The sequence below is a fragment of the Pimephales promelas genome, chromosome 7, assembly GCF_988280905.1.
Source record: "Pimephales promelas chromosome 7, fPimPro1.hap1.1, whole genome shotgun sequence".
Lineage (NCBI taxonomy): Eukaryota > Metazoa > Chordata > Actinopteri > Cypriniformes > Leuciscidae > Pimephales > Pimephales promelas.
In genome coordinates this window covers 14,394,655-14,421,841 of record NC_142775.1, presented here as the reverse complement: position 1 = coordinate 14,421,841, position 27,187 = coordinate 14,394,655, and the positions used below count along the sequence as shown (strand labels likewise).

The following is a 27,187-nucleotide window of genomic DNA, read 5'->3' as shown; positions in this document are numbered from 1 at the left end:
TTTCGGATGGTTAAATTAATCTCCTTCATTGTATTAACTCACATTTTCCAGTTCAATGAACTTAAAATTTTAAGGCAACCAGGTTACTTACTTTTTTAAGTTAAACCATCAATATTTTTTTACAGTGTGCTCATCTGCCTTTTTTTACATTGATGGTGGCGCACATCTTTGGTATTTGGCATTGTTTTTTGACAGACTTTTCTTTCTGTTTGTATCCATGCTATCTGGAAGTTGAGGTTTCTGCAACAAACTGAATTCAACCAGCGTTTATCTGAACATCACCAGCGAAACAATAGTCCTGCATTTTAGTGACAGACTTTTGGTTCAGATTTTGCTTTGTCTTGGCAATATGCTGGCATTAAGCAGTGCAGCTGTTGTCTATTCCAACTGGCAAAAAAAACTATAAACAGTTGATGTTATGTCACTTCTGGCAGCAGATACGTTTATAAGCACAGTTTAAAGCAATGTTGGGAGTGGGACAGCTCTCAAAATAAATCAAAAATCTGAAAATGTTCTGAAATGTGAATAGATAAAGTACAATAATTTTCAATGACACATATATTTTGCAGAATGGTTGATTTGAATGGATAATTTTACCCTGAAATGATGTTATATTGACATTTGCAAACCACAAACTCACATTTCCCTCCTGTATTTCAGTGATTTTTGCAAATCTTATAATACCCCAAAACTCCCCTTTGACACGCTGCAAGAGTGGATCATTTTCTTTCTGATTATTCACAAATATAGACTCTACATAGCCCAAATGTACAGTAGAAATTCAGAAATTGCTTGCTGTTATGTATGTTGTGCTTTATTCAGGGACACATATGTGTAGGCTATGCTTTTTTTGCTTAATTGCCTATCTCATCAGGTATTTGCACGCTCTCAGTTTTTCTTTAGCCCAATGTTGTCATTCTAACATAACCATTGGTTTTAAATAAATAAATAAAAATACATTGAGAATTGAAATTATATGGAAACTAGACAAGAGTAAAAAGATATAAGCTTAAATAAACACATTTTGTCTTTTTTTTCTTCTAATATTAAGTTAATGTTCCATGTAACGTGGCACGCCATAGAAATTATGATAATATTATTCAACACAAAGATGAGGTATTATTGTTAAGATGCACTTTTTGTTTCAATAGTTGTAGTCCCACCTGGTGGACTGAATGCACATTACAACCAAATTATGTTCAGAGTGTAAAAGTCGGCTAAGCAAAACAAACCTTGAGAGCTGCACCCTCCTTCCTTATCCAACCTGAAAGAATAAACGTTTGGGATTTATTTTCTCCAGAAATCACAAGAATCATCTGAATATGTCAGGTAATATGTAGGCTATGGATATTTCCTAATCTGACTGTTCAGTTCAAAACTTTGCCACAAATCTGCAAAATATCTCATGGCATGTTTGGTCTGATGTTTTCATTGACTGTAGTCACTAAAAAAGTTTTCAAAAACAAACGATAGGCTACTCATTGCGAATTTAGGTTAACTAGATTAAAAGAAAACTAAAGATGATATAACAATAAAACATAAGTTTTACTTCCAATAAAAGTAGCCAGCAGGGTAAATAAACACGCACACACACACGCACGCTCTCTCTCTCTCTCTCTCTCTCTCGGTCCTCCGGTGGCGGCTGTTCAGCGGTGTGAAGAAACATCGGACGGATCGGTCGATTTCTGCTAATCAAACTCACAAATCAGTATTTTATATCACTTGCAGGACTGTATTCATGATTCATTCATGGATGATACGATATTTCTGGTCTTTCCGAGTTTTGTTTTTGAAATGAGAAGCTGTTAAAGGTGAGATGACGTTATTTTTCCATTCCGCCGTTATTTTCATAATATTATCGCGTGAGCGGAAAAAATATTTGTAATCTAACTTATCCGTTCACGAATATATTTGCAGTTGATCGCTTGTTTTTCAGCTACCTACTTTTAAATTACGATGGTTATTTATAAAGTTTCACACATTCATGACTATCACTGTCTTGAACCTATCTGATATCATAATAATCGGTGTCTCTAACGTTAGTCTTTTGACAGATCTGTTCAGTTTCAGATGATGATGATTTTATAAGACCAGAATCTGAGGATATCAATCAGGATTTGGAATATGGGATGACTTATCCAATTGAAACATCAGATCAAAATCTATTAAATCCTCTTTTTTCTTCTGCCTTGAGGGGAAATATGGACTACAGCGGTGTTGCACGAGGTGTGGATGTGGAGAATAGTTTTGGACAGAAGATTTGGCAGAACGTCCCTTCAGTGGTCCATCTGGACCTCCTGTCCTCGAAAGGTTCTCCTCAGCTCCCGCAGATGCTCCTGTCGCCTGTGTTTCAGGATTCACACCCCAAAGCCTTTCTGCTGTCAAGCCCAGAACCACTATTCACCCTCCTCTCTTTGAACAGAAACTCGCTGGGTTCTACAGCAGGTGCTCCACAAATGTGTTTCACGCCCAGTCTTGAAGACAATGGACAAGACGTAGATTCCAGTCATAACCCCAGCCCTCTGCGACATGGGACTACAAGAGACTGTCAAGTGGACACCAAATCACTTTCCTCAGAGCAAGTACCACATTTCTTCAATGCTTCAAATCAGACATGGGTTGACAGTGTGGAGGAAATAGAGGAAGGGTTGATGATTCAGTCATTGTGGCATGTTTCCCAGCATGTTTCATTGGTGGATCGAGCTGGACGTTTACAACAGAGGGTGTTGGCGATGCTTGGCGAACATGCTTCTAGACACTATAGCCACCAACTGGAGGGTTTGAAGAGCAAACTTCTTGAAAAGCGTTGTTCCCCGAAGTACCCCATGACATCAGAGCATATTTTTGAGAGTTTTAATGCCGTAGAGATGCAGGAGGAGTATCACGTTCTTGGAGGAAACCTTCAGCACCCTCAAGCACACGGCCAACCTCTGAAATCCAAAGATGTGGAGAATTTAGTACACAGTGGGCATACTGTTCTGCACAGGGTGATGGAGTCTCTTGACTCAGATGCCACTGTTAGCAGCTCAGATGAAGAGTGGGAACATGAAGACACCAGAGGGACCTCAGTGGATTCACAGTGAGTATGATGTGATGTTCTTCTTAAAGGGATACTCCACTTTTTTTTGGAAATATGCTCATTTTACCACTCCCCCAGAGTTAAACAGTTGGGTTTTACCGTTTTTTTTAATGTATTCAGACGATTTTTTGACAGCCTATTTAGAAGAATATCAGTAATCAGACAGTTTCTGGTCTCATTGACTTGGATAGTATATTTTTTTCCTACTATGGAAGTCAATGAGACCAGAAACTGTCTGGTTACTGATATTCTTCTCTAAATATCAAAAAATCGGCTGAATGGATTTGAAAAGGGTAAAACTCAACTGTTTAACTCTGGGGGAGTGGTAAAATGAGCCTATTTCCAAAAAAAGTGGAGTATCCCTTTAATGAATGTTGACCTTCAAGTTGAGTTCTGACTCATGGTAAGAGATGGACTGAATTGGAAGACAAGACATTAATACGTTTTTTTTTTTAATGTACTCAAATTGTTCTAAACGACCTCTATGCTTTTGTTTTTTAGTAGAACACAAAAGGGGTAATTTTGATCTTCAGCTCATTTTCATACAACAACAGTTCAAAGTGAAAAACAATGTTCATGACCTATCTAGCTCAATAAATGGCAAAAAAGTAGTCATATGATAGTGTGTGTGTGAGGAACAGACAGAGAAATGTCACCATTTGCTGATAGTTCACTGATAAACATATAATTCACTCTGTTTCTAAAACAAATGCTCTTGAATTACTTACAGGACTTATAGTGAATATTGTTTGGTAAGATTTTTTTAAATACAATAAAATTACAATAAAAAGTGCTATTGTAAAATATTATAACAATTTAAAACAGTTTTTTATTTAAGATATTTACAAATGTAATTTAAACCTGAATTTTTACAACTTTAAGCCAGTCTTCAGTCTCACATGATCTTCCAGAAATCATTCAAATATGCTGATTTGATGATTAAGAAATATTTATTATCAATGTTTATGGACTTGCCGCATGTCGGTATGGAGAATGGATCAACGTTGAGAAAAGTTGTGTTGATAAATCATTTTACGTAAACACTGATACATTTTTGCAGGAGTCTTTGATAAATGGAAAGCATTTATTTCAAAAATAAGTCTTTGTTACATAAATGTCATTACTGTCATTTGTTTTGATATGTCAATTTAAAGGAGTAGTTCACTTTAAAAAAATCTTTTGCTGATAATTTACTCACCCCCATGTCATCCAAGATGTCCATGTCATTCTTTCTTCAGTCGAAAAGAAATTAAGGTTTCAAGCGAAACGATCACTCATTTAATAAAAAAAATAACAAAGTTTAAGTTTTATAAGCTCAAATGCTCGTCTTGCTCTGTTCTGTGATGCGTGTTCGTGACTCTCCTGTTCATACTCGCTTATCAAAATGAACGAATCTTTTTTCTTGTTATTTGGTTCATTCAACGAACGAAATGAACAAATTGACTCAGGAAAAGATTTGTTCATTTTGATGAACAAGTTCGAACAGGAGAGTCACGAACGCTCATCACAGAACAGAGCAAGGCGTCCATTTGAGCTTATAAAACTTAAACTTTGTTTTTTTTTTTTTAAATGAGCGATCGTTTCGCTTGATAAGACCCTTATTCATCATCTCTGGAATCGTTTAAAGCACTTTGAACAGTTTGGTTACCAGTAAACTGCATTAAATGGAGAAAAATCCTGGAATATTTTCATCAAAAACCTTAATTTCTTTCCGACTGAAGAAAGAAAGACATGGACATCTTGGATGACATGGGGGTGAGTAAATTATCAGCAAAAGTTTTTTTTAAAAGTGAACTACTCCTTTAATGCATCCTTGTTGAATCAAAGTAAAAAAACAAACAAACACTTGTTTTACTTTTGAACACATATAGCAAAACCTTCAATTTGAATTGACACTAAAATCACTATGGAAGTCAAAAAGCTTAATGAACAAAAAATATAAGAATCAGTTTCTAGCTTAAAAATACCACAAAATAACCTTGGGTGAGATCATGAAGTAGGTTGAATTGAAGGGTAGAATTAATCTCTGGGTAATAGTTGCCAGGCAGTAAAAGAGAACTTTTAATGACAGGCCAGGCGTGAGTCTTTGGCAAGCAGTGAGGGAGCGTAACGACAGGTTTGGGAAAACAAGCAGCACCATAGAAGATGGAAAGAGCGAGGAAGCATTTGACTCTGGCAGTGCTATATGTTTTGTTAGGAAGTAGAAACACAGAGGAACTCTGTTCTGTACACAGCTGTTGAGAAATTGTCACCATATTTCTCCCTCATGGTAAAGATTTTTATCTAGTGTGTTCATGTGCAGCTGGCTCTATCTCTGATCCTGTTTCTGTACAGATGCAGTGAAACGGACAGCTGCTCTCTCCTTTCCCTGGGATGAGTGTAAATAAATAGAGGTCAGACTGCCCTTCCACAGCCTGTAGATCAGAGCTTTCATGTCCCTCTCTGTTATTTGCTCGCCCACCCTGCACTTACAGTACACTGTAAGGCCCCAGTATAAGCATGGATAGGAGAACATCATCTTTGAAGAGAATGTATCTTTCAGGAAACTCCTAGAAAATGGGAATTATATATTTGGAGTACGTTTTTCTAGTTGAATCACGTCTAATCCCTCATTCAGTATCAGTATGTATCAGACAAGGAGCCAGAATTGGGTTGGAGGTCTCTAAAATTGTGCATAAAGATAAGAGCTACAAGGGCACGAGGAGCAACTTTAGGGTTGTATTGGATTATTTTGCCCATTACACATGATAATTTTTTTGTCCTATCTATCAAAACCATTCATATTACGTTAAAAAAAATGCTGTACATATATGTACAATGACTTGAGTACTTGCAGTAATGTGACAAAGTTAAGGAGACTTCAGCTTGCACAGGAGCAATGTAATGAGATGTTTTTTCATTTTTAGTTGTGTGTGTTTTTCATTTTTATTACTATTTTTAACTATATAGTTTTTATTTATTTTTATTTCAGTTGTAGATATTTTAGTACATCAAGTTTAATGTTTCATTGGCAAGCTGAAATAAAACATATATATCTGTGTATGTATGTATATATAAATTAGGGCTGTCAAACGATTAATCGCGATTCCAAAATAAAAGTTTGTGTTTACATAATATATGTGGGCGCACTGTGTATAATTATTTTGTATATATATATATATATATATACACATTTCTTAAATGTATATTTAAGAAAAAAAAACTCTATTTATATATAAAATATGTATATTTATATATAATATAAATTATATATAAATCTCTATACAGTATATACATGGACATATTTCTTAAATATATACAAGCATGTGTATGTATTTATATATATATAAAATAATTATACACAGTGCACCCACATATCTGAACACAAACTTTTATTTTGGATGCGATTAATCGTGATTAATCGTTTGACAGCCCTAATGTGTGTGTGTGTGTGTATATATATATATATATATATATATATGTTACATATATTTTATATATTAAATAAATAAATATATATTAATATATTTATAATATATATAAATATATTAATATATTTTAATATATATATATATATATATATATATATATATATATATATATATTTATATATAATAATATATATAAAATATAGGTTTATTTTATTTCAAGAAACAAAATGTATTTTTATGGTTTTAATTAGATAACTATCCCTGATTTGCATAAATTTGTCAACTTTGTCCCATTATTGCACTCATGTCGCAGTTCTGAAATTGCAGTAAGAGTGACACCCATTAGTCTTGCTAGCAGCTGTCTGTGGTTGTTGGATCTGCTTCTCCTCAGGCCATAACAAAATAGTTTCAGTGACTTTTCCATAGGCTATGTCCCGGCAATCTCAATTACCATCTACCATCATACAGTCTACGATTCTCTGAAGACGCTGGATATGAGAACACTGCCATAAGGTTTTAAATGAGTAATCTGGCTTTAGTAACTGAATTGCTTAAGGGCACTGTTTGTGGATTGAGATTGGGCTCTCAGCCAGTGGAATGCACACCTTTGACGTCAGTACTCTCTTTCCTTTCACAGATGTTCACATTTTGTGGTTAGGTTGTGGTTACTTAATTCTAAAAACAATCAAAGGACCCAAAATTTTACTGGAGCTTCAGTGTCTGTTTAGTTGGCTTTGGAATATATGCAGTGCAAGAAAGAGTGTATGTAGTGATATTATATAGTTTGAACTCCCTTGTGGAACAAAGGAAGCCATCTATGATTCTATGGTACCATATTTTTAATTCAGGAATGCTAGATTTGGAGCTCACTTGTTCTATGACTGCCATTTGTTGCGCAAAACGGCCATACCTATAGAATAAACTCTTAATAACGCATGTGCACGCCATCAGCGTTCTCACAGGTTCGCGTTTTTAATATTTGCATAGAGAGAACTTAAGAGTAACGGTGTCATGTTAGCGGCCCTTAAGCTAACAGCTAATGATTGTTGCGACGGAAATGAATCAGTTAAAACTAACTTTAGCTGTAAAATAACTTGATTCTAGAGCTGTCATAAAGCCAAAACAATCTCTGTTATTTTAATTTCCTATTATCACTGTAAAGCAGCTTTGGAACGATCTACATTGTTTTAAAAATAAATGAAGATGACTTGACTGTAAATGCGTCGACTCTGAGAGAGAAAGTAGGATGGCTAGAGAGCTGAAGAGTTTTTGTTAATATAGTGAGGAGGAAGATCTCATTCTTCCCATTGTATTTGTTTGTGTTTACTGCTCCACTGCTTTGTAGATATTCCTGGAATTTGCCAATTTGGGCGAGAGTCTGTGCTAATGTATCTATTTGGAAGACAGACAGACTGCCTGTGTGATTGTTAAGTTTTGGGTCAGTTCCATGAACAGGTTTCCTAAACACTCTGCCATGGTTGCTCCTGGAGAATTGTCTTTGTGTGAAGTCAGTTTGGATAAAATCTCAGCTCTCATGACCTTTTCTGTCTTTGTGGGGGGCAGCTGTCGTGTCTGTGAGTGGAGATGGCTGAAGGACAGAGCTGAACTCTGCAGTCGCTGGACGTGGCTTCAGATGAGACTCTCTGAGCTGGACTCTCAGATTCAGTGGCTTGGAAAACTCCAGCAGCAGATCCTCTCTAATAAGGTGAAGAAGTAACATAGCATAGTAGATCAGGATGGAAATGGGCTGTGTTGTTAAAATTAAACATTTTAAGAAATTAATACTCTCCCTGTGAATTTGAAATGACCATGTCTAACAGGATAGTGAACTGGAATGACTAAAAAGGAATTTAGTCAGGAGATATTCAATAGTCTTGCATAACAGATGAATTTCCAAACAGTCAAAATATAAATGCTGTAACAAACTCATTCATTTTGACTTACTATGTATGTGGAAGACTTAAACAGTTAAAGTCAAAACACAGACATCAATATTTACATTTTTGCATTCAACACATTAAAATGGCCACCATATTTTTTTTTAGATAGTTTTATAAATATACATATTGTCATTTTAAGAATATTTTAAGAATAATATTATTTAAGTAAATTTGAGAATTCTGGAAAAAGTGAAGTGCACTTCCACCATAGTTTTTAAAATGAAAATTAATTTATTAAATATAATAGCACACCTAATTTTCCAGAATACTTGAATTTACTAATTAAACATTGATTTTTAAACTTTTTGAAATGCAATTCATCATTTTTATTATTATTATTATTATTAAGAAAAACATGCATTTGGATAAAATACATTTCATTACATTTTAATTCTACTTCTTTAAATTCAAGTTTGAATGACAAGACTACTGCTATTAAATACTTCAATAGACATTGAATTGAACTTGAATTAAAATAAAATAAAATCACAGTTCAGTTCTGAATGGCGCATTGAGTGTTTTTGATTTGTCTTCCAGGGTCATGTGGTTTTAGCAGAGTCTCAGCCCCTGACTGACAGACAGATCCAACACACCTTGTGGACAGAGACTATGGATCTATCGTTCACAGCTGGGAACATGCGAGATTTGCACTCTGATCCAGAGATGGAGCCCAGCAGCCCCACACGCCTTCTGAGGAACATTGAGAGACAGGTGCTTAAAAGAGTAGTTCACTTTAAAATGAAAATTACCTCACCCTCAAGCCATCCTAGGTGTATATGACTTTCTTCTTTCAGACGAATACAATCAGAGTTATGCATATTAATAAACACTCTAACGCTTCCAAGCTTGATAATGGCTGTGGATTGCAACCATCAGTTTGAAGCTCATAAAAATGCATCCATTCATCCATCACAAAAGTGCTCCACACGGCTCCTTTGGGTCAATAAAGGCCTTCTGAAGCAAAGCGATGAGTTTGTGCTAGGAAAATATCCATATTATAAACTTTATAAAGTTAAATAACTAACTTCCGGCCAAACGAACGGATTCGACTTTAAGGCAAGGCAAGGCAAGTTTATTTATATAGCACATTTCATACACAATGGCAATTCAAAGTGCTTTACATAGAAGAAATTAAAATAATCAAAAGAAATCAGAATAATTAAAACAGTTTAGAATAAAAAATAAGAAATAATGAAAAATAAAAATTATGATAAAAATAAAATACAGTAAATTAAAACCATTTAGAATAAAATGAAGTGCAGTAACAGTCGGACGAACAGTGGCACAGTGCTCATTCAGTAAATGCACAGCTAAACAGATGTGTTTTGAGTCTGGATTTGAATGTGACTACTGTAGGAGCACGCCTGATCTCTTCTGGAAGCTGGTTCCAGCTGCGGCTGGCATAATAGCTAAAAGCAGACTCTCCATGCTTAGAGTGAACCCTTGGTATTTCTAGCTGATGTGATCCTAGTGATCTGAGCGATCTGTTGGGTTTATATTCAGTGAGCATATCTGCAATATATTGAGGTCCTAACCTATTAAATGATTTATATACCAGTAATAATACTTTAAAATCAATCCTAAATGTAACTGGCAGCCAGTGTAAAGACTTGAGGACTGGTGTGATGTGTTCATATTTTCTGGTCCTGCTCAGAATCCTGGCAGCAGCGTTCTGTATGAGCTGCAACTGTCTTATGGTCTTTTTGGGAAGGCCAGTGAGGAGGCCATTACAGTAATCCACCCTGCTGGTGATGAAAGCATGCACAAGTTTCTCTAAGTCTTGACTGGAAACAAAGCATCTAATTCTTGAAATATTTTTCAGATGATAGTATGCTGATTTAGTTATTGCTTTGACATGACTATTGAAACTAAGGTCTGACTCTAGAGACACACCAAGATTCCTGACTTGATTTTTAGTTGTTAGACCCCTAGCGTCGAGGTATGCATGGGATAGTTCACCCAAAAATGAAAACTCTGTCAGTATTTACTCTCCCTCATGTTGTTCCAACCCCGTAAGACGGGGTTTGTTCATCTTCGGAACACAGATTAAGACATTTTTGATGAAATCTGAGAGCTGGATCACTCTTCCATAGGCTTCTTAAGGGATTCTTAAGGATTCTTAAGCCACTGCAGTCACTATATGATCATTTAATCATTTTAAAGTGAACTCCTCTTTTAAAGGAACACTTTGACTTTTTTGGACTTTAGCTTATTCACTGTATCCCCCAGAGTTTGACAAGTCCATTCATACCTTTCTCATCTCTGTGCGTGCTGTAACTCTGTTTGACGCACCCACCACTAGCCTAGCTTAGCACAAGGACTGGATATAAATGGCTACACCTAGCATCCTAATCCTACTATAAACTATATTCTCAGAAGGCAGCACTGCTACTTGGGCGGCGTGATAACCGCAGCACCTGAGATGCACCGTAGCAGTGCTTCGCCTTCTGAGAATATAGTTCCCAATATTTATATGGTTAAAAGATGGTTGTGTCTCATATTACCTTTTTTATTTGTACACTCTGTGACTATGCAAATCACGGTAACGCTTCCTTTTACAGTCCAGTTACCCATGTAAATACTATGTACTTATTTTAGTAACTACAATTACTGGGTAATAACTAGTACTAACCCTGAAGCTACCCCTATTCCATGTACTTACCTTTTATTAGCCAGTACTTTCTAGGTAAGTACACTGTAAGTACTGTACTGTAAAAGGAAGCGTTACCCAAATCACAACATGTAAAAAGGATTTTTTTTTCTTTATTTTGTGTCTTATTGGGATTATGCTAGCTGTAGCCATTTAAATCCTGTCTTTGTGCTAAGCTAGGCTAGCGGTGGGTGTGTTAGATAGAGTTGCAGCACGCACAAAGATGATAAATGTATGTATGGACTTATCTAACTCTGGGGGAAACAGTGAATAAGCTGAAGTCCAAAAGAGTCGGAGTGTTCCTTTAAGAAAAGCACAGGCATTTAGACAAAAACAGATGTAAACACTGATTAAATCAATCCCACAAGATTCATGACTGTGTCTGTGTGTGTTCAGAGTGCACAGCTGACTCAGATTGTGAACAGCCTAATGCCATCTTTGTGTGCCTCACCTTCTTCATCACCTACGTCTAAAGGACCCTGCAATCGCTGGAGAGGCCAAGAGAACACAACTTACAGCAGGTGAGGAGCTAATCTGCACCTACAAGCTCATCAACAGGCTAAAATTAACCTCAGATATGTCATTTATTTAAAGTACCCCTATTTTGGTTGCTTGGATCTTACTTTTTATGTAGTTTGTCATATATAGCTTGAATGTACAAATGGTCTGCAAAGCTGAGAAAATTACAGTCTTCATGTATGAAGCTACGTATGTTTGTAACAAATTTGCATAATGCCAGCCTTTGGTCGTCATTGGCTTTCTGCGAACATCATCTACTTTGACCCACCCTCAAACACTGTAGTTGTAGCTGGGGCCTAGAAGAGTTTGTTTAGTGTTGTCGACATTTCGAGGAGACGCTGTTTTCTGTGCTGCGAATGCAAATCCACTTTGCATGCGTTTCAAATGGATGAGGACTCGGGCTCGAATTGACAGGGTAAAATCAATGCCGTTGTTGCTGTTCATATCAATATGTATGCTACACAAGTGCCCGGGAAGCTTCCGGAGCTGAAATACAGATATGGTATTAACCTTTTAGTTTCTGACATGCACTGTAAGCGGCAGACCAATCAAAATAGACTGGGCCATCTGACCAATCAGAGCAGAGTAGCCTCTCAAAAAGAAGGGTTTAAAGAGACTGAATCCTTTATCGATCCGTTTCAGACACTGCAAGAAATTATGCTGCAATGTGTATTATGTGGAAATAAAGTGTGATTAACTGTGATTAAATTGTCCTAAATGTTATAGAAGCATTGGTTGGTAGATTATTGTTCAAGAAACTAGAATCTCTCCCTCTTTATTAATTGTATGATAACATTTCTGAAGATTTTATCCCTCCTTCCTTTTGTATTTATTTAGACACACGGGTGCCTTTGTTCCCAGCAGGCCACAGTGTTTACACAAAGTCAAGCAGAAGAGGAAGCGAACATGTCACAGACGACAGTATCTCCCTCACGCGGATGTCACCTGTATGTCAGCTCGGACTCGACCCCTTCTGACCTATCACAAGCCTAGACTTTTCGTCATGGGCCCGTTGTCTCATAGAGAACAGGTTGGCATTTTTAAGCAAAATTTATGTAAAACCATCTTATCTCAGCATACAGGCATAGCATACAATACCATTCAAAAGTTTAGGGCAATTAAAAATAATTAAAAGTGAATAATTATTAATAACTAATTTCTATTTGAATATATTTCAAAATGTACTTTATTCCTGCGCAGGCTAAGCTGCATTTTCAGCAGCCATTACTCCAGTCTTCAGTGTCACATGATCTTGTTTTGGCTGTACAACAACTCTAGAAGAGAGTAATTGTCCAGTTTAAGTTCAGCACTGATACAGTTTGTAGTCATCATCATTGTGCCTATAGAGTGCCGAAGTTACGACGTCACTCTGTAGGCCAAAACGCGGAAGTGAGTTAGCATTTTAGCATTACGGTTCCCTCGCTCTAAAGTCTATGGGATTTTTGAATTGGGTTTTTGCTAAATCGCCTGAAATAAGGTCTGTGGTGAACATAGCCTCTAAATATTTTCACGTTTTGATCTATGACATAGAACACACAGTTATAACCTGCTTATGTTTTTTTAAACTTTATTGTGTCTGATTGTGTTTTTTAAAATCTTTAGGCTTCAAAATATATACATTTTGGATTAACTTGTAAAGACTATCTTGATAGACAAAATGTGTAAGTGTCACTACTCTTTGTTAAACACAGATCTTATTTTTTTGCGATTTTCCAAAAGTCTATGGGGAAAATGCATTGCTTTTCGACCGAGGGAACCCATGCGCCGCTAGCTTCCGAGTTGTCCTACAAAGTGACGTCATCACTTCGGCACTCTATAATGTCCCTATAAAACATAAAGACCCAACGTCTGTGTGTGTGTGTGTGTGTTTTCCCAACAGCCCCCAGGGGAGCTCAGAAAGAATAGCCTTCCTTTTTTCTCTCCTTTCTCTTGAAAACTGCTAACACGCTGTGCTCAGGCCAGCTGCACTTTCATAAATGATGATAATCTTATAATTACTGCTGGCTGATTTGAGGTCTACACTGTAAAAAAATTGGAGTAGGATTTACTTGAAAAAACCTTGCTAAACGATCTCACTCAGAAAATGCTAGTAAATTTACAAAGATTTGCCAAGTAAAAACCTAAACATATTTATCAGTAGCTTTAATTAGAAATCTTTAAGTTAAATTTACTTGGAATGTGGAATTAAGTAAACTTTACAAAAAATAATTAATTTTAACTCGGCTTGTAAAAGGTTGATTAATACCGATTTCCTTTGCCTTTGTATTACACTTCACTAAAACAATTATCTTGAATTTTATTAGTCATTTATAGTATGTTCTTTACTTAGATCATCTAAGTAATTTATATATACATCATGTCAGACTTTAAGCCTTATGTGAATGCAAACAACTCAATACTTGGTAGACAATACACAATGGTGGTAACATTTGATGGATCGTTTTTGTGTTTGAATGTGTCGTTTTAAGCAAAAAATTTACTCGAAATGTCACAAAATGGCAATTTACTAATACTGAAAACAAAAATCAATGATAAAACAGTGTAAATACAGCTGGAAACCAGTGAAAAATGAACCTCATTAATTATTCAAGGTCCAGTGCATGATGGGAACCCCAGTATCAGAAAAGTTGAGTAATTTTTACTTAATTTTATTGAGTTGATATTACATTTTCATTTATACTCGCTTGAAATAAGTACTGATATGGAATTTACTTAGTTTTTTAAATTCTTGCCTGAACTAACTTTTTCAAGTAAATTACATTGGGTTTTTTCACTAGTATTTACTTAACCAAAAAATCATTTTTTACAGTGTACCCTGCTGTCCTTCAGTGTCCTCTATGAGCAGCCTGGAACTTTTAACCAGACTCACTGCGTTTTAAGACCAGAACCTGGAAAAAAAAATAATAAAAAGAAATAGAGAAACAACATTAAATCTTTTATAGGAATAGTTCAGCCAAAAATTAAAATCCGGTCAATTTCTGCCATTTTGTGGAACACAAAATAAGGAAATCAGTGAAGCCATATTGTGATTATGGAACTTTTATTAAGCTAAAAAAAATGAAGAAGGCATGCCAGCCCTCTTCACATTGCACCATGACTCACACCATGTTTTGAGTCTATTTTCCAGCTGGCCTGGTGCTCTTCCTTTAACCTTGTTTATGATTCTCATTTAATAGCTGTCTGATTTTGGCTGCCATGATTTTCCTTTTCATGCATTGCTTATGTCATGTTTGGTTCCCCAGAGCAATGTGTGTCATCTATTTGGCCTTATTACTGTAACTTAGCCGTGTACTTCCAACTATTTTTATTTGTTTTAAAGCTCAGTAGGACAATTCAAGACTGGATCGTTTAGCTGCAAATTAGGCCTTCAGCATCAGGATGAGACATTTGATTAGTTATTTTTATTCTCCCATCTGCCCATAAGCTCTAAGGTGACCACCCGTCCCGCTTTGCGTTGCACTGCACAGCATTTTCACCTCTTGTCCCGCACGTCGCATATTGAGGAAAGTCTATTAGTTTTTAATTATCATATTAAGAAAACGTGCATGCGTTCTTTTGTTTTTTTAAGAAAGGATTTTATTCATTATTTTTGCAACGAAGTTTTTCACCTATATTTAACAGCGCTTCGTCGTAAGTACAAATACAACAGCCGTTTTTGATATCTTATCCAATAGTTCAAAAGAAAGGAGTAAACACGGTCGCTAGTAGGTTGTGACGGCTGTCAATCAAAATGTGAAGCAGTGATACGTTCCACGTGTTCCCTGTCAAAAAACAAATGGATAATTTGGTCAATTAAAATTTTAATTTAACAGAATTTATCTGTTGTTTAACCTGTTGCCTGCTGTGGTTGTTTTAATTCACCTCCTTTCTAAAAATATGAAAGTTTTTGGTTTTGGGTTTTAATACGTTCTTAATATATAAGGCTGTCTATCTAATTTCATGTTGTTTTATATTTTATTTGTTCAGTTTATCTTGTTGGATTTTAGTTGAACTGTTTCTAAACTAGTTATCTGCATGATGCCTGCTGCCTTTGTGCTCAGTGATGTTGAATTTAAATGACATGTAAAATAAAGATTTATTTTTCTGGAAGGGACTAAAGAACAACGATTTTTTTATCAGCTGAAATGCAGAATACAAATGTTTTTTATTACGTTAGACATTATATGACAGTTTCAGGGTATGTTTTAGTGTTGGTAACACATTTTCCCACACAAACTTATAATCGTCCCACATTTGGTTTGTTTGATGGTGGTCACTCTACTCATAACCTCCCTGTTTTGGTTACATCTGCTTTCTGTCTCTCTCTTCACAGGTCCTGCAGTCTTCCCCTTCTCTTTTTCCCAATTGCGCCTCTTGTGATCCTGCCTCTGTGTGCACAAACACTGTCTGCAGAAAAGAGAGAACAGGCGGCAAAGTGCATCATGTTCTATCACTGTCCTCAGGTAGAGATGAATAGTTAAAACTGAAAACACTCCACCCACCATTTTTTTCATTTTACAATGCATTGTAAAATGATCCACAATTGATACATGTGATGTTTTTTTAGATAAAATGCTGTTCAGTTTTTTGCTGTGGTAATTGGATGTTATGTTATTAATGTTTTTTTTTATAAAAGTTAAAGGTTAATACCACCGCAATCCATTAATCACTCCTCCATCTGACTGCATTAGGCTGTCACTTCAATTCACTCAGAATAAATTGTCTCATATCGGACTGTTACTCCATCAGCATGTCAAAATTGTGCAGTTCCTGCTGTTTTTCTGATTGCGTGCAGCACTAGGAATGTGGAGTAGGTATATCAAATTAGCCTTGGTTGTCATGAGAATAAAAGCTTTGCATCCAGCTCATACTGTAATATGGCTCAAATGCAACATCCAGTCAAGTCTGACATTTTTCTCATTTGACAGTGTTTTGACAAGATGTTTAAATGTTTTCTTTATGTACAGATGTTTCCCTACTAACTAACCAGAACCTCATAACAACTGTATCACAACTATATATAAGTGCAGTGCAACTATTAAGTTTTCCTGTTGTGCGTGTTATATACAGTAAATGAGGTTTGACTGTGTCCTGTCTGCTCTATCCATCAGAAACTCCAGCGTCATTCCATCTGCAAAATGCTCTGTTTGAAGAAAATGTGCTTCAGCAATCTCTCCTCCTGAATACTGAGCGCTCCAGTCCCCATCACTGTCTCGGCTCCAGAGGCAGAGTCTCCCGATCGTTGTTCCGTAAGAATCATCTCATGGCATTTGTGTGTGGATGCATTTGAATGTAATGTAATGCATCCACATGTTTTTTTTTTTTGTGTACTTTAATAGAAATTACTTTAACAGCAACACAATTTGTCAAAGTTGGCCATTAGCAATTTGTTAAGCTGAAAAATGGACACTTTAATATAAATACACAGCACACGTAATTATTAGGTAGAATAATGAAAGGATCATGTGACACTATAGACTGGAGTAATGGCTGGTGAAAATTCAGCTTGATGCACTGTACACACCTACACACACACCAGTTATCTTTCATTGTGGTAAAATTATTTATAGCCAAAATGTATTGTAGTCTTGTAGCCCCCGTAGTATTTCCATGATCTCCTAGATATTCTTTTTTATTTACATGATCAAAACAATTTCAAACAGCCCTTAATACATTTAGCTTTAAGCTTTTATTTATGACCTATTTCTTTATCATTTAAAGAAGAATTTGATCTTATACACTACCGTTTGAAAGTTTGAGTACGATTTTTTTTAAAGAAATTTTAGGAACAAACGATAGTAAAGACTTATACATTGTTTGTACATTGTTTCACGTTTCCTAAAAAATATTAAGCAGCACAACTGTTTTTAGCAGCTATAATAATATTGAAGGAGTAGTTCACTTTTAAAAAAACTTTTGCTAATAATTCACTCACCCCCATGTCATCCAAGATGTCCATGTCATTCTTTCTTCAGTCGGAAAGAAATTAAGATTTCAAGCGAAACGATCACTCATTTAATAAAAAAAAAGACAAAGTTTAAGTTTTATAAGCTCAAATGCTTGTCTTGCTTTGTTCTGTGATGCGTGTTCGTGACTCTCCTGGTCAAACTCGCTTATCAAAATGAACAAATCTTTTTTCTTGTCATTTGGTTCATTCAACGAACGAAATGAACAAATTGACTCGGGAAAAGATTTGTTCATTTTGATGAACAAGTTCGAACAGGAGAGTCACGAACGCTCATCACAGAACAGAGCAAGGCGTCCATTTGAGCTTATAAAACTTAAAGATTGTTATTTTTTTTAAAATGAGCGATCGTTTCGCTTGATAAGACCCTTATTCATCATCTCTGGAATCGTTTAAAGCCCTTTGAACAGTTTGCAGTTTGCACTGAAACTGTCTTTTGAACCATTTGGTTACCAGTAAACTGCATTATGTGGAGAAAAATCCTGGAATATTTTCATCAAAAACCTTAATTTCTTTCCGACTGAAGAAAGAAAGACATGGACATCTTGGATGACATGGGGGTGAGTAAATTATCAGCAAAAGTTTTTTTTAAAAGTGAACTACTCCTTTAATGCATCCTTGTTGAATCAAAGTAAAAAATAAAAAAACACTTGTTTTACTTTTGAACACATATAACAAAACCTTAAATTTGAATTGACACTAAAATCACTATGGAAGTCAAAAAGCTTAATGAACAAAAAATATAAGAATCAGTTTCTAGCTTAAAAATACCACAAAATAACCTTGGGTGAGATCATGAAGTAGGTTGAATTGAAGGTTTTTGATGAAAACATTCCAGGATTTTTCTCCATATAATGGACTTCAATGGGAACCAAATGGTTCAAGGTCCAAAAGACAGTTTCAGTGCAAACTGCAAATTGTTCAAAGGGCTTTAAACGATTCCAGACGATGAATAAGGGTCTTATCAAGTGAAACGATTGCTCATTTTTTTAAAAAACAACAAAGTTTAAGTTTTATAAGCTCAAATGGTCGCCTTGCTCTGTTCTGTGATGCGCGTTCGTGACTCTCCTGTTCGAACTTGTTCATCAAAATGAGCAAATCTTTTCCTGAGTCAACTCGTTCATTTCTTTCGTTAAATGAATTAAATGACACGAAAAAAGATTCTTTCATTTTGATGAAGGAGTTCGAATAGGAGAGTCATGAACGCGCATCACAAAACAGAGCAAGGCGACCATTTGAGCTTATAAAACTTAAACTTTGTTATTTATTTATTAAATAAGCGATCATTTCGCTTGATAAGCCCCTTATTCATCGTCTGGAATCGTTTAAAGCCCTTTGAACAGTTTGCACTGAAACTGTCTTTTGGACCTTGAACCATTTGGTTCCCATTGAAGTCCAATATATGGAGAAAAATCCTTGAATGTTTTCATAAAAAAAACTTTTTTTTTATTTGGTTCCCATTGAAGTCCATTATATGGAGAAAAATCCTGGAATGTTTTCATAAAAAAAACTTAATTTTTTTTCGATTGAAGAAAGAATGACATGGACATCTTGGATGACATGGGGGTGAGTAAATTATCAGCAAAAGTTTTTTTTTTAAAGTGAACTACTCCTTTAATTGAGCATATTAAATTAGCATATTAGAATGATTTCTGAAGGATCATGTGACACTGAAGAGTGAAGACTGAAGTAATGGCTTCTGAAAATTCAGTTTTGCCATTAAAGGAATAAATCCTATTTAAAAATATATTCAAATAGAAAACGGTTCATTTAAACTGAAATGATATTTCAAAATATTTTTGATCAAATAAATGCATCCTTTCAAAAAACAAAGAAACCTACCAACCTCAAACTTTTAAACGGTAGTTGTTTTTTTATTTTTATGTACCATTTATTTATTAAAACATAAAATACAATATTAAACCTAACCTAATTGATTTCCATGTTGTGACATCACAATCAGCATATTTTCCTAAATATGTTCAGGCACCTCTGTCCTCAATAGTTTTCAATACACATACCCAGTGCAGATCTGGAGGTCATGCTGAAGTCGATATCTGCTCCACAGTCTTAATGCAGTGGCTGGGGTTGAAGTGAGCCGACCTGGCACTGGACTCTGACTCACACACTCTAATCATTAATGCTCTGCCACTCTTCTCTGCTCGGCTGGTTATTGTCTTACTAGGGGGCCTAATGATCCTGAAACAGCCATGATATTCATAACAGAGAGATATTGTCAGTTAGTGAGTGATTGCACTGGAATGGACGTTTGGTACGGGTTTCTAAAATAAAACACACACCTCATGCTGTTTAGTTGATTTTCTGTCAGTGCTTTTCAGCACCCCTGTCGTCAGTGAACGAACTACAAAAATAACTACAAAAGCTAGGAATAAATCCTTAACAGTCATCTCATGGTTGCTCTTTTTCATCACATGACCTGGATGTGTATGATCATTTAATGTCTGTTCTTCTGAGTTCTGAAGTCCAGTGTGTGGGATGATGTAAAGTGTGTGTAGGCTGCTTGGTGAGTTCAGTCATGTTGTGGTGTATTGTCTATGTTTATCTCTGTGGCTCAGGCGGTCTATCTGCAATCCTTTAGCTTCCAGAACATGAGTGGAGATACACAGACTCACAAATCACAGTAACTCACAAGTCCTGCCTGAAGGCACTGTCGACAGTACACACACACATACACACCAGTGATATTTCATCAGGGTCAAAATATATTGTGGTCTTGCAGCCCACTTAGTGTTTCCATGATCTCCATGATTATTATTAAAGGAGTAGTTCACTTTTTAAAAAAAACTTTTGCTGATAATTTACTCACCCCAATGTCATCCATGATGTAAATGTCATTCTTTCTTCAGTCGAAAAGAAATTAAGGTTTTTGATGAAAACATTCCAGGTTTTTCTCCATATAATGGACTTCAATGGGAACCAAACGGTTCAAGGTCCAAATGAGAGTTTCAGTGAAACTTCAATGGGCTTTAAACGACACCAGACGATGAATAAGGGTCTTATCAAGCGAAACGATCACTCATTTCAAAAATAAATTAAAAAGTTTTAAGTTTTATAAGCACAAATGCTCGCCTTGCTCTGTTCTGTGATGAGCGTTTGTGACTTTCTTGTTCGAACTCATTCATCAAAATGAACGAATCTTTTTTCGAGTCATGACTTGAAGGGTCCTACATAAGACCCTTATTCATCGCCTGGAATCGTTTAAAGCCCTTTGAACAGTTTGCACTGAAACTCTCATTTGGACCTTGAACCGTTTGGTTCCCATTGAAGTCCATTATATGAAGAAAAATCCTGGAATGTTTTCATCAAAAACCTTAATTTCTTTTCGACTGAAGAAAGAAAGACATGGACATCTTGGATGACATGGGGGTGAGTAAATTATCAGCAAAAGTTTTTTTTTAAAAGTGAACTACTCCTTTAAATTTTTTTTTTAATTGAAAATAACACTAAAACCCAATCCTGTCACATGTTGGGAAGTCCATGCACAACAAACCCTCCTAAAATAAACATTCAGAAACTATATTTTGCATTATAAAGCCAAAAAGATGAGAGCCATAAAGATTATTTGAATCTATCTATCAATCTATCGATCTGTCATCAGAGGGGATTCTAATTATATTATCATCACTGATTAGAAAAAAAATTAAATCAGAAAAATTAAAGCCAATTTTGCATTACATTACGATAATTAAATATGGGGCATAAATGTGATTCATTGTAATGGAAATATAGTCACAATGTAAAAAAAAAATATATATATTTACAGTACTTCCCTTATTTAGATTTTTTTGGGTAAAATATGACCTGGATGTGATCTTGACATTTTGTGATACTCACCCATGTGTGCTATATGAATATTCTGTTTTCTTATAAATATGCATGTTCTGATGAATAGGAATATGCCTTTTTGTTCTATAATTATTAATGATTATAGATTGCAGTCATCGACCAAAAAATGGCAGGCATTTGAAGAGACCCAGGCGAGAGAGCACTCCTATACGACGGGCATGTGCCCGAGAGCACCGCAGTCGAGCTTACAGGGAGGAGGGCAAGAGGAGGAGGCGCTGCTCTGACAGGCCAATGGGTACATGTGTTTCATTTCACTCAAATACAACAAAGACTCTGTGATGTTGAAGGTAGTAATACTGCTTTGTTCTAGATTTGCAGATCTCCAGTATTACTCTCAAGTCTGATCTGATCTCCCAGAGTGATGACAGTCACGTGGAGGAATCTTTTGAGGACGTGACCGTCTCTTACTGTACACCCAAACAACAGAGAAACTCACAGGTCTGCCCTTTGACCAAACCATGAGATATACTGTGTATCTCAGTTTGCTCTAATCCAAACAAAGATCAGTGTTTCTTACCTTGAGGGGAATGCTAATCTAGTTAGTCTGAGGAAAGTAATCATATTCTGTCCTGTTTTGTTTTAGTTCCCATTGCGCAGGAGGAACTGTGAGAGTGTTTTCAGCATTGATGACATTGTTGTTCCCATGTCTCTGTTCAACTCAGTGAAAGTGGAACGTCTTCAGTATAAGAACATTTTGACACCCAGGTATTGATTGTTTTCACATGGCAACAATGACACCAGCCAGATGTTTACATGTCAGGACATGTTTACTGCAGTAGAAATACACTTCCATTCAAAAGTTTGGGGTCAGAAAGATTTTTGAAATAGGTCTTTTTCAAATGCTCACCAAGGCTGCATTGATCAAAAATACAGTACAAACGTATATTGTGAAATATTATTACAGTTTAAAATAGCAGTTTTCTATTTTCATATATTTTAAATTGTAATTTAATCCTGAACTAAGTCACGTAATCCTTCAGAAATTGTTCTAATATACTGATTTGCTTCTTTAAAAATTATTATTACTGTATTATGAATGTTGAAAACAGTGAAAACTGTGAGACATTTTTTTCAGGATTTTTTGTTAAATTGACAGTTTAAAAAAACAGCATTTATTTGAAACAGAAATATTTTTTAACATTATAAATGCCTTTTAAATCACCATTGATCCATTTAATTCATCTGTGCTGAATATATAAGTATTATTAAAGGAGTAGTTCACTTTTAAAAAAATCTTTTGCTGATAATTTACTCACCCCTATGTCATCCAAGATGTCCATGTCATTCTTTCTTCAGTCGGAAAGAAATGAAGGTTTTTGATGAAAACATTCCAGGGTTTTTCTCCATATAATGGACTTCAATGGGAACCAAACGGTTCAAGGTCCAAATGAGAGTTTCAGTGCAGCTTCAAAAAGGGCTTTAAACGACACCAGACGATGAGTAAGGGTCTTATCAAGCGAAACAATCGCTCATTTAAAAAAAAAAAAAGTTTAAGTTTTATAAGCTCAAATGCTCGCCTCGCTCGGTTCTTTGATGAGCGTTCGTGACTCTCCTGTTCGAACTCGTTCATCAAAATGAACGAATCTTTTTTCGAGTCATTTGTTTCATTCAGCGACGAAATGACTCGAAAAAAAGATTGTTCATTTTGATCAGGAGAGTCATGAACGCTCATCACAGAACAGAGCAAGGTGAGCATTTGTTCTTATAAAACTTAAACTTTTTTATTTATTTTTTAAATGGCCGATCGTTTCGCTTGATAAGACCCTCATTCATCGTCTGGTGTCATTTAAAGTCCTTTTGGAGCTGCACTGAAACTGTCTTTTGGACCTTGAACCGTTTGGTTCCCATTGAAGTCCATTATATGGAGAAAATCCTGGACTGTTTTCATCAAAAACCTTAATTTCTTTTCGACTGAAGAAAGAATGACACGGACATCTTGGATGACATGGTGGTGAGTAAATTATCAGCAAAAGTTTTTTTTTTAAAAGTGAACTACTCCTTTAAGTATTAATTTCTCAAAACAGAAAACTGTACTGACCCCAAACTTAGGAACGATAGTGTGTATTTGAATTCTAACACGGTGTTTCTTCATAAGATTCTTCTTAAATTTGTTATCACTAATAATCTTTTGGTTATTTTAGGCATTTTGGCATGGTTATGTTTGGCACTACTTGTCAGTACAAACAATTTTTCTTTCCAGAAAATTTCCAGAAAAAAATTACTAAATGATAAGTAACAATTGTGAGATGTAGGCTTCACTTTTTTATTAACTGCTGATGCATAAAGATGTGGATGAATTTTCTTTCTCGTTTGTTCTCTTTTCTCACTGCAGTTGGCGAAAGGTAGATATTTCTCCTTTACTGGAAAGAGACGAGGATGATCAGGAGGAAGGGGTGAGTTTTATAGTTATAAACTTACTCTAGGTCATAAAAATGCTGAATGTCATCAGTGGCGGTTTATTGTGGAGTGATGGGCTTTATCTCTCTCAGTTAGAAGAAATAGAAGATGAAGATTTCATTCAGAGACACCAGAGTTATGAGCATAGAGAGAAACTCTGGTCTTACTGGGATCAGGACGGAAGAAACCAGATCAGGTCTGTGTGTATTATTTTAGATAAAGTACATATTTGCTGCTGATGATTGAACTCTTCTTTTTTGTGCATTTCCTTTTCTTTCCCCATGAGAAGCTGTTCTTCTGTACCTGTGAGAGACCACCTTGCTCACCGTCACACATCTGTATATTCTCCTGTCCCCTTCAGTCCTCCTGAAGCTCCGTCAGAAGCCAGTGTGGAGGACAGAGAGGTCAAATATATTTATATGTTTATTATATTTTATCTCATCTGCCTGTCTATCAAACTTGTATTCATGTTGTCCCCTCTTATATAGCCATTGCCACCATGGAAGAGGCGTATGTTCCCTCTGACTGGCAAAGATGAGGAAACTTTGAGGTGTGATGAAGATTGGATTTAATGGTCAGGGTTCTTCTCTTTTCTTTGATTGTGCATCCTTGTTTCATTTCCTTGCGTCTTAGATCTTGTCTTTTAAAAGACGAGGAAATGATGTAAGATTGAGTGAGGATGGATCAAAGTAAGATGAATTTTTTAATCAAGCGTCATATTGCTTCAATATCCTATGTTGTTGGAGCTTGATTCATTTGGACATTCCTAATAAATCTCAGTAAAGCTGTCAAAATGCTCAGTGTTTTTTTTTGTGTGTGTGTCCCACTATTGGACACATTAGGAATAATAAGCATAAAATACAGACACTACCCTGAGTGTGTGTGTGTTTTTTTTTGTTTTTTTTTGAAAGAAATTAATACTTTTATTCATCGAGGATGCATTAAATTTATCCGAGAGTGAGGAATTTTACATTGTTACAAATTTCTATTTCAGATAAATGTTTTTTAAACTTTTTATTAATCAACAAATTTTCAACAATTTATCAACAATTTTTTCAAAATTGATAAATAAGAAATGTTTCTTCAACAGCAAATCAGCACATATCAATGATTTTTTATAAAAATATATCATGTGACACTGAATATTGGAGCTGAAAATTCTGCTTTTCATCAGAGGAATACAGACTACCCTGAGTGTGTGTGTGTTTTTTTTTTTTTTGAAAGAAATTAATACTTTTATTCATCGAGGATGCATTAAATTTATCCGAGAGTGAGGAATTTTACATTGTTACAAATTTCTATTTCAGATAAATGTTTTTTAAACTTTTTATTAATCAACAAATTTTCAACAATTTATCAACAATTTTTTCAAAATTGATAAATAAGAAATGTTTCTTCAACAGCAAATCAGCACATATCAATGATTTTTTATAATTTTTATATCATGTGACACTGAATATTGGAGCTGAAAATTCTGCTTTTCATCAGAGGAATAAATTACATTGTAAAATATATTAAAATGAAGAAGTAATTTCGAATTATATTAATATTTCACAGTGTAACTTTTGTTTTAATCAAATAAATGCAGGCTTGACGAGCATAAGAGCATTCTTTCAAAACATTAAAAAGTCTTGCCCACCCCAAACTTTTAGATGGTAGTGCAAATCATTTCAGATGTTAATCAGAATCACATTTAGAATCAGAGTCAGTTTTTGGACTTTTCACAGAAAGATGTGATAACTAAAATGCACAATTACTACAGATAACATTGGAGAGAGATTGCATGGGTTAAACGCTGTTAGACGGTTATTTAATTTAGAGAAATAAATGCTTTTCTTGCTTGTCATTTGTTTGACTGTTTTTTTCCTGTGCTGTTTACAGACTTCCAGAGCACCAAAGCACAACATCTGATATGGACCAGGAAATGACATCATTCTGAGGCACAATCTCAGCCATCAAGGTTCCTCATAAATCACTCTTTCTGCTTTTAGGGAGTTATGACAGACACAGTGTAGTAAACTGATGTGTTTCCACTCAAATTATTTTTGTATAAATTATTTTTTAAAGATTTTAAACAGTTTGCAGTGTAATTTATTAAATATCTCAACCCAGCCAATTAAAAGTATAAACTGTAAGGAGTTACATTATTAATTTATGTTACCTATCTTTCTGATGTATTTATTTTAATGTAAGTACAAGGTATATTTTTGTGCTCACATTTTTGCAAGGATGATTTTCTTTTAACTCTCAAAACTCATCTTTTTACCATAATTGATCCAGTACTGGCACTGGAAAGCAGTGTAAATGTACCTCATACAATAAAGTGATTTATCCTGCCTCACTTTGAAGTTAACAGTCTTCCTTTATCACATTTTAGAAACACAATACCTAGACATAGTTATATGTCAAGTTAAATAGAACTAAACGTCAATTTGTGTTAGTCTTTGAACTTCCAGAAAAAAAATTATTAATCATCTTTAAAGGCGTCTTCCAAAAGTACAACTTCATCACGATTTATATTCATTGATTTTGAACCCAGATTGTTCTTTTAGCAGGTGGACTACATGGGTGTAATAATTATATCAACCACAAAGGGGCACTAATGTGCCGCATTTGCTCCTTCAAATTGAATTTGCTTAAACAGCCTGAAAGAAACAGAAACTTTTTAACAGATCACTGAAAACTAGTTGAAAACTTTGACAGCTCAAAATCCTATTGCATTGATCCTCGGTCTGTCTGTGTGTGTCTGTGTGCAGGCGTGTGTGTGTAGTCTTTGATCTCTTTGAGCAGTAAGCTGATTAGGCCATCTCGCAAGCAGCCCACACACATCTACACACTCACTGGGGAAAGGCTAATTGGCCATAAGTAGGGGTCAAGGTTACAGCCTTCATCTGAGCCTGCATGAGATATTATCTCATTTGCTTTTCTTCTTAATGAGGTTCACTTCTTAAAAGTCTGAACACAACTCTTGCAGGCTCTTTTTAGACAGCATCCTAAAAATAATGATTAGATTTTTTTTCAATTTTAATTATTCTAGCAATAGTTCTTCAGTTATTAATGAAATATTCTAAATCTTTCTAGCCTCCTAAATCTTTATTTCATCTCTATACTTGGTACAATGCATTTTTTTTGGATTCTCTACTACACCACACATTGGATATCTTACATTTAGGCAACACTTGATTTTTTTGGAAAAGCCTCTGTTGGCTTAAAATGCCGGTAGACTGTTCACTAGGCTTTGGAACAGAGCATCTGAAATCTCCGTCTCCCTACTAGGCTACTATCAGAACACTGTTTTTTCTTCTTCTGCAGAATAGGTGAATATAGTCTGTGTGATACATTGCCACAGTATTGATCTGTGCTGTTCTGAAAGCTCGATAA

General features: G+C 35.3%; 1 protein-coding gene across 7 annotated transcripts; it reads left to right on the top strand.

Annotated features, from left to right (window-relative positions):
* Nucleotides 1-1,197: 1,197 nt before the first annotated feature.
* kansl1l (KAT8 regulatory NSL complex subunit 1-like) lies at nt 1,198-26,146 on the top strand. Of its 7 annotated transcripts, XM_089133110.1 has the most exons (17): nt 1,348-1,811; nt 2,044-2,582; nt 2,682-3,079; nt 8,053-8,194; nt 8,967-9,140; nt 11,476-11,600; nt 12,436-12,628; nt 15,911-16,040; nt 16,689-16,826; nt 21,495-21,644; nt 21,720-21,847; nt 21,993-22,114; nt 23,742-23,802; nt 23,899-24,002; nt 24,096-24,210; nt 24,295-24,356; nt 25,688-26,146. In XM_089133110.1, exons 2-17 carry the CDS (start codon nt 2,130-2,132, stop codon nt 25,743-25,745), a joined length of 2,553 nt encoding a protein of 850 aa, XP_088989236.1. In that variant the 5' UTR covers nt 1,348-1,811; nt 2,044-2,129; the 3' UTR covers nt 25,746-26,146. The 7 variants fall into 7 exon arrangements, with proteins under 7 accessions (XP_088989235.1, XP_088989236.1, XP_088989234.1 ...); XM_089133109.1 differs by lacking the exon at nt 1,348-1,811 and adding an exon at nt 1,198-1,329 and having other exon boundaries at nt 2,195-3,079; XM_089133108.1 differs by having other exon boundaries at nt 2,195-3,079.
* Nucleotides 26,147-27,187: the final 1,041 nt, after the last annotated feature.

What these genes read in the sequence shown, in the direction of transcription:
- kansl1l (XM_089133104.1), top strand. Translation starts at nt 2,130, where the DNA reads ATGACTTATCCAATTGAAACATCAGATCAAAATCTATTAAATCCTCTT. An exon ending in CGTTGTCTCATAGAGAACAG is followed by an intron (nt 12,629 to 15,910) that starts GTTGGCATTTTT and finishes CTCTCTTCACAG; the next exon opens with GTCCTGCAGTCTTCCCCTTC. An exon ending in GACGGAAGAAACCAGATCAG is followed by an intron (nt 24,003 to 24,095) that starts GTCTGTGTGTAT and finishes CCCCATGAGAAG; the next exon opens with CTGTTCTTCTGTACCTGTGA.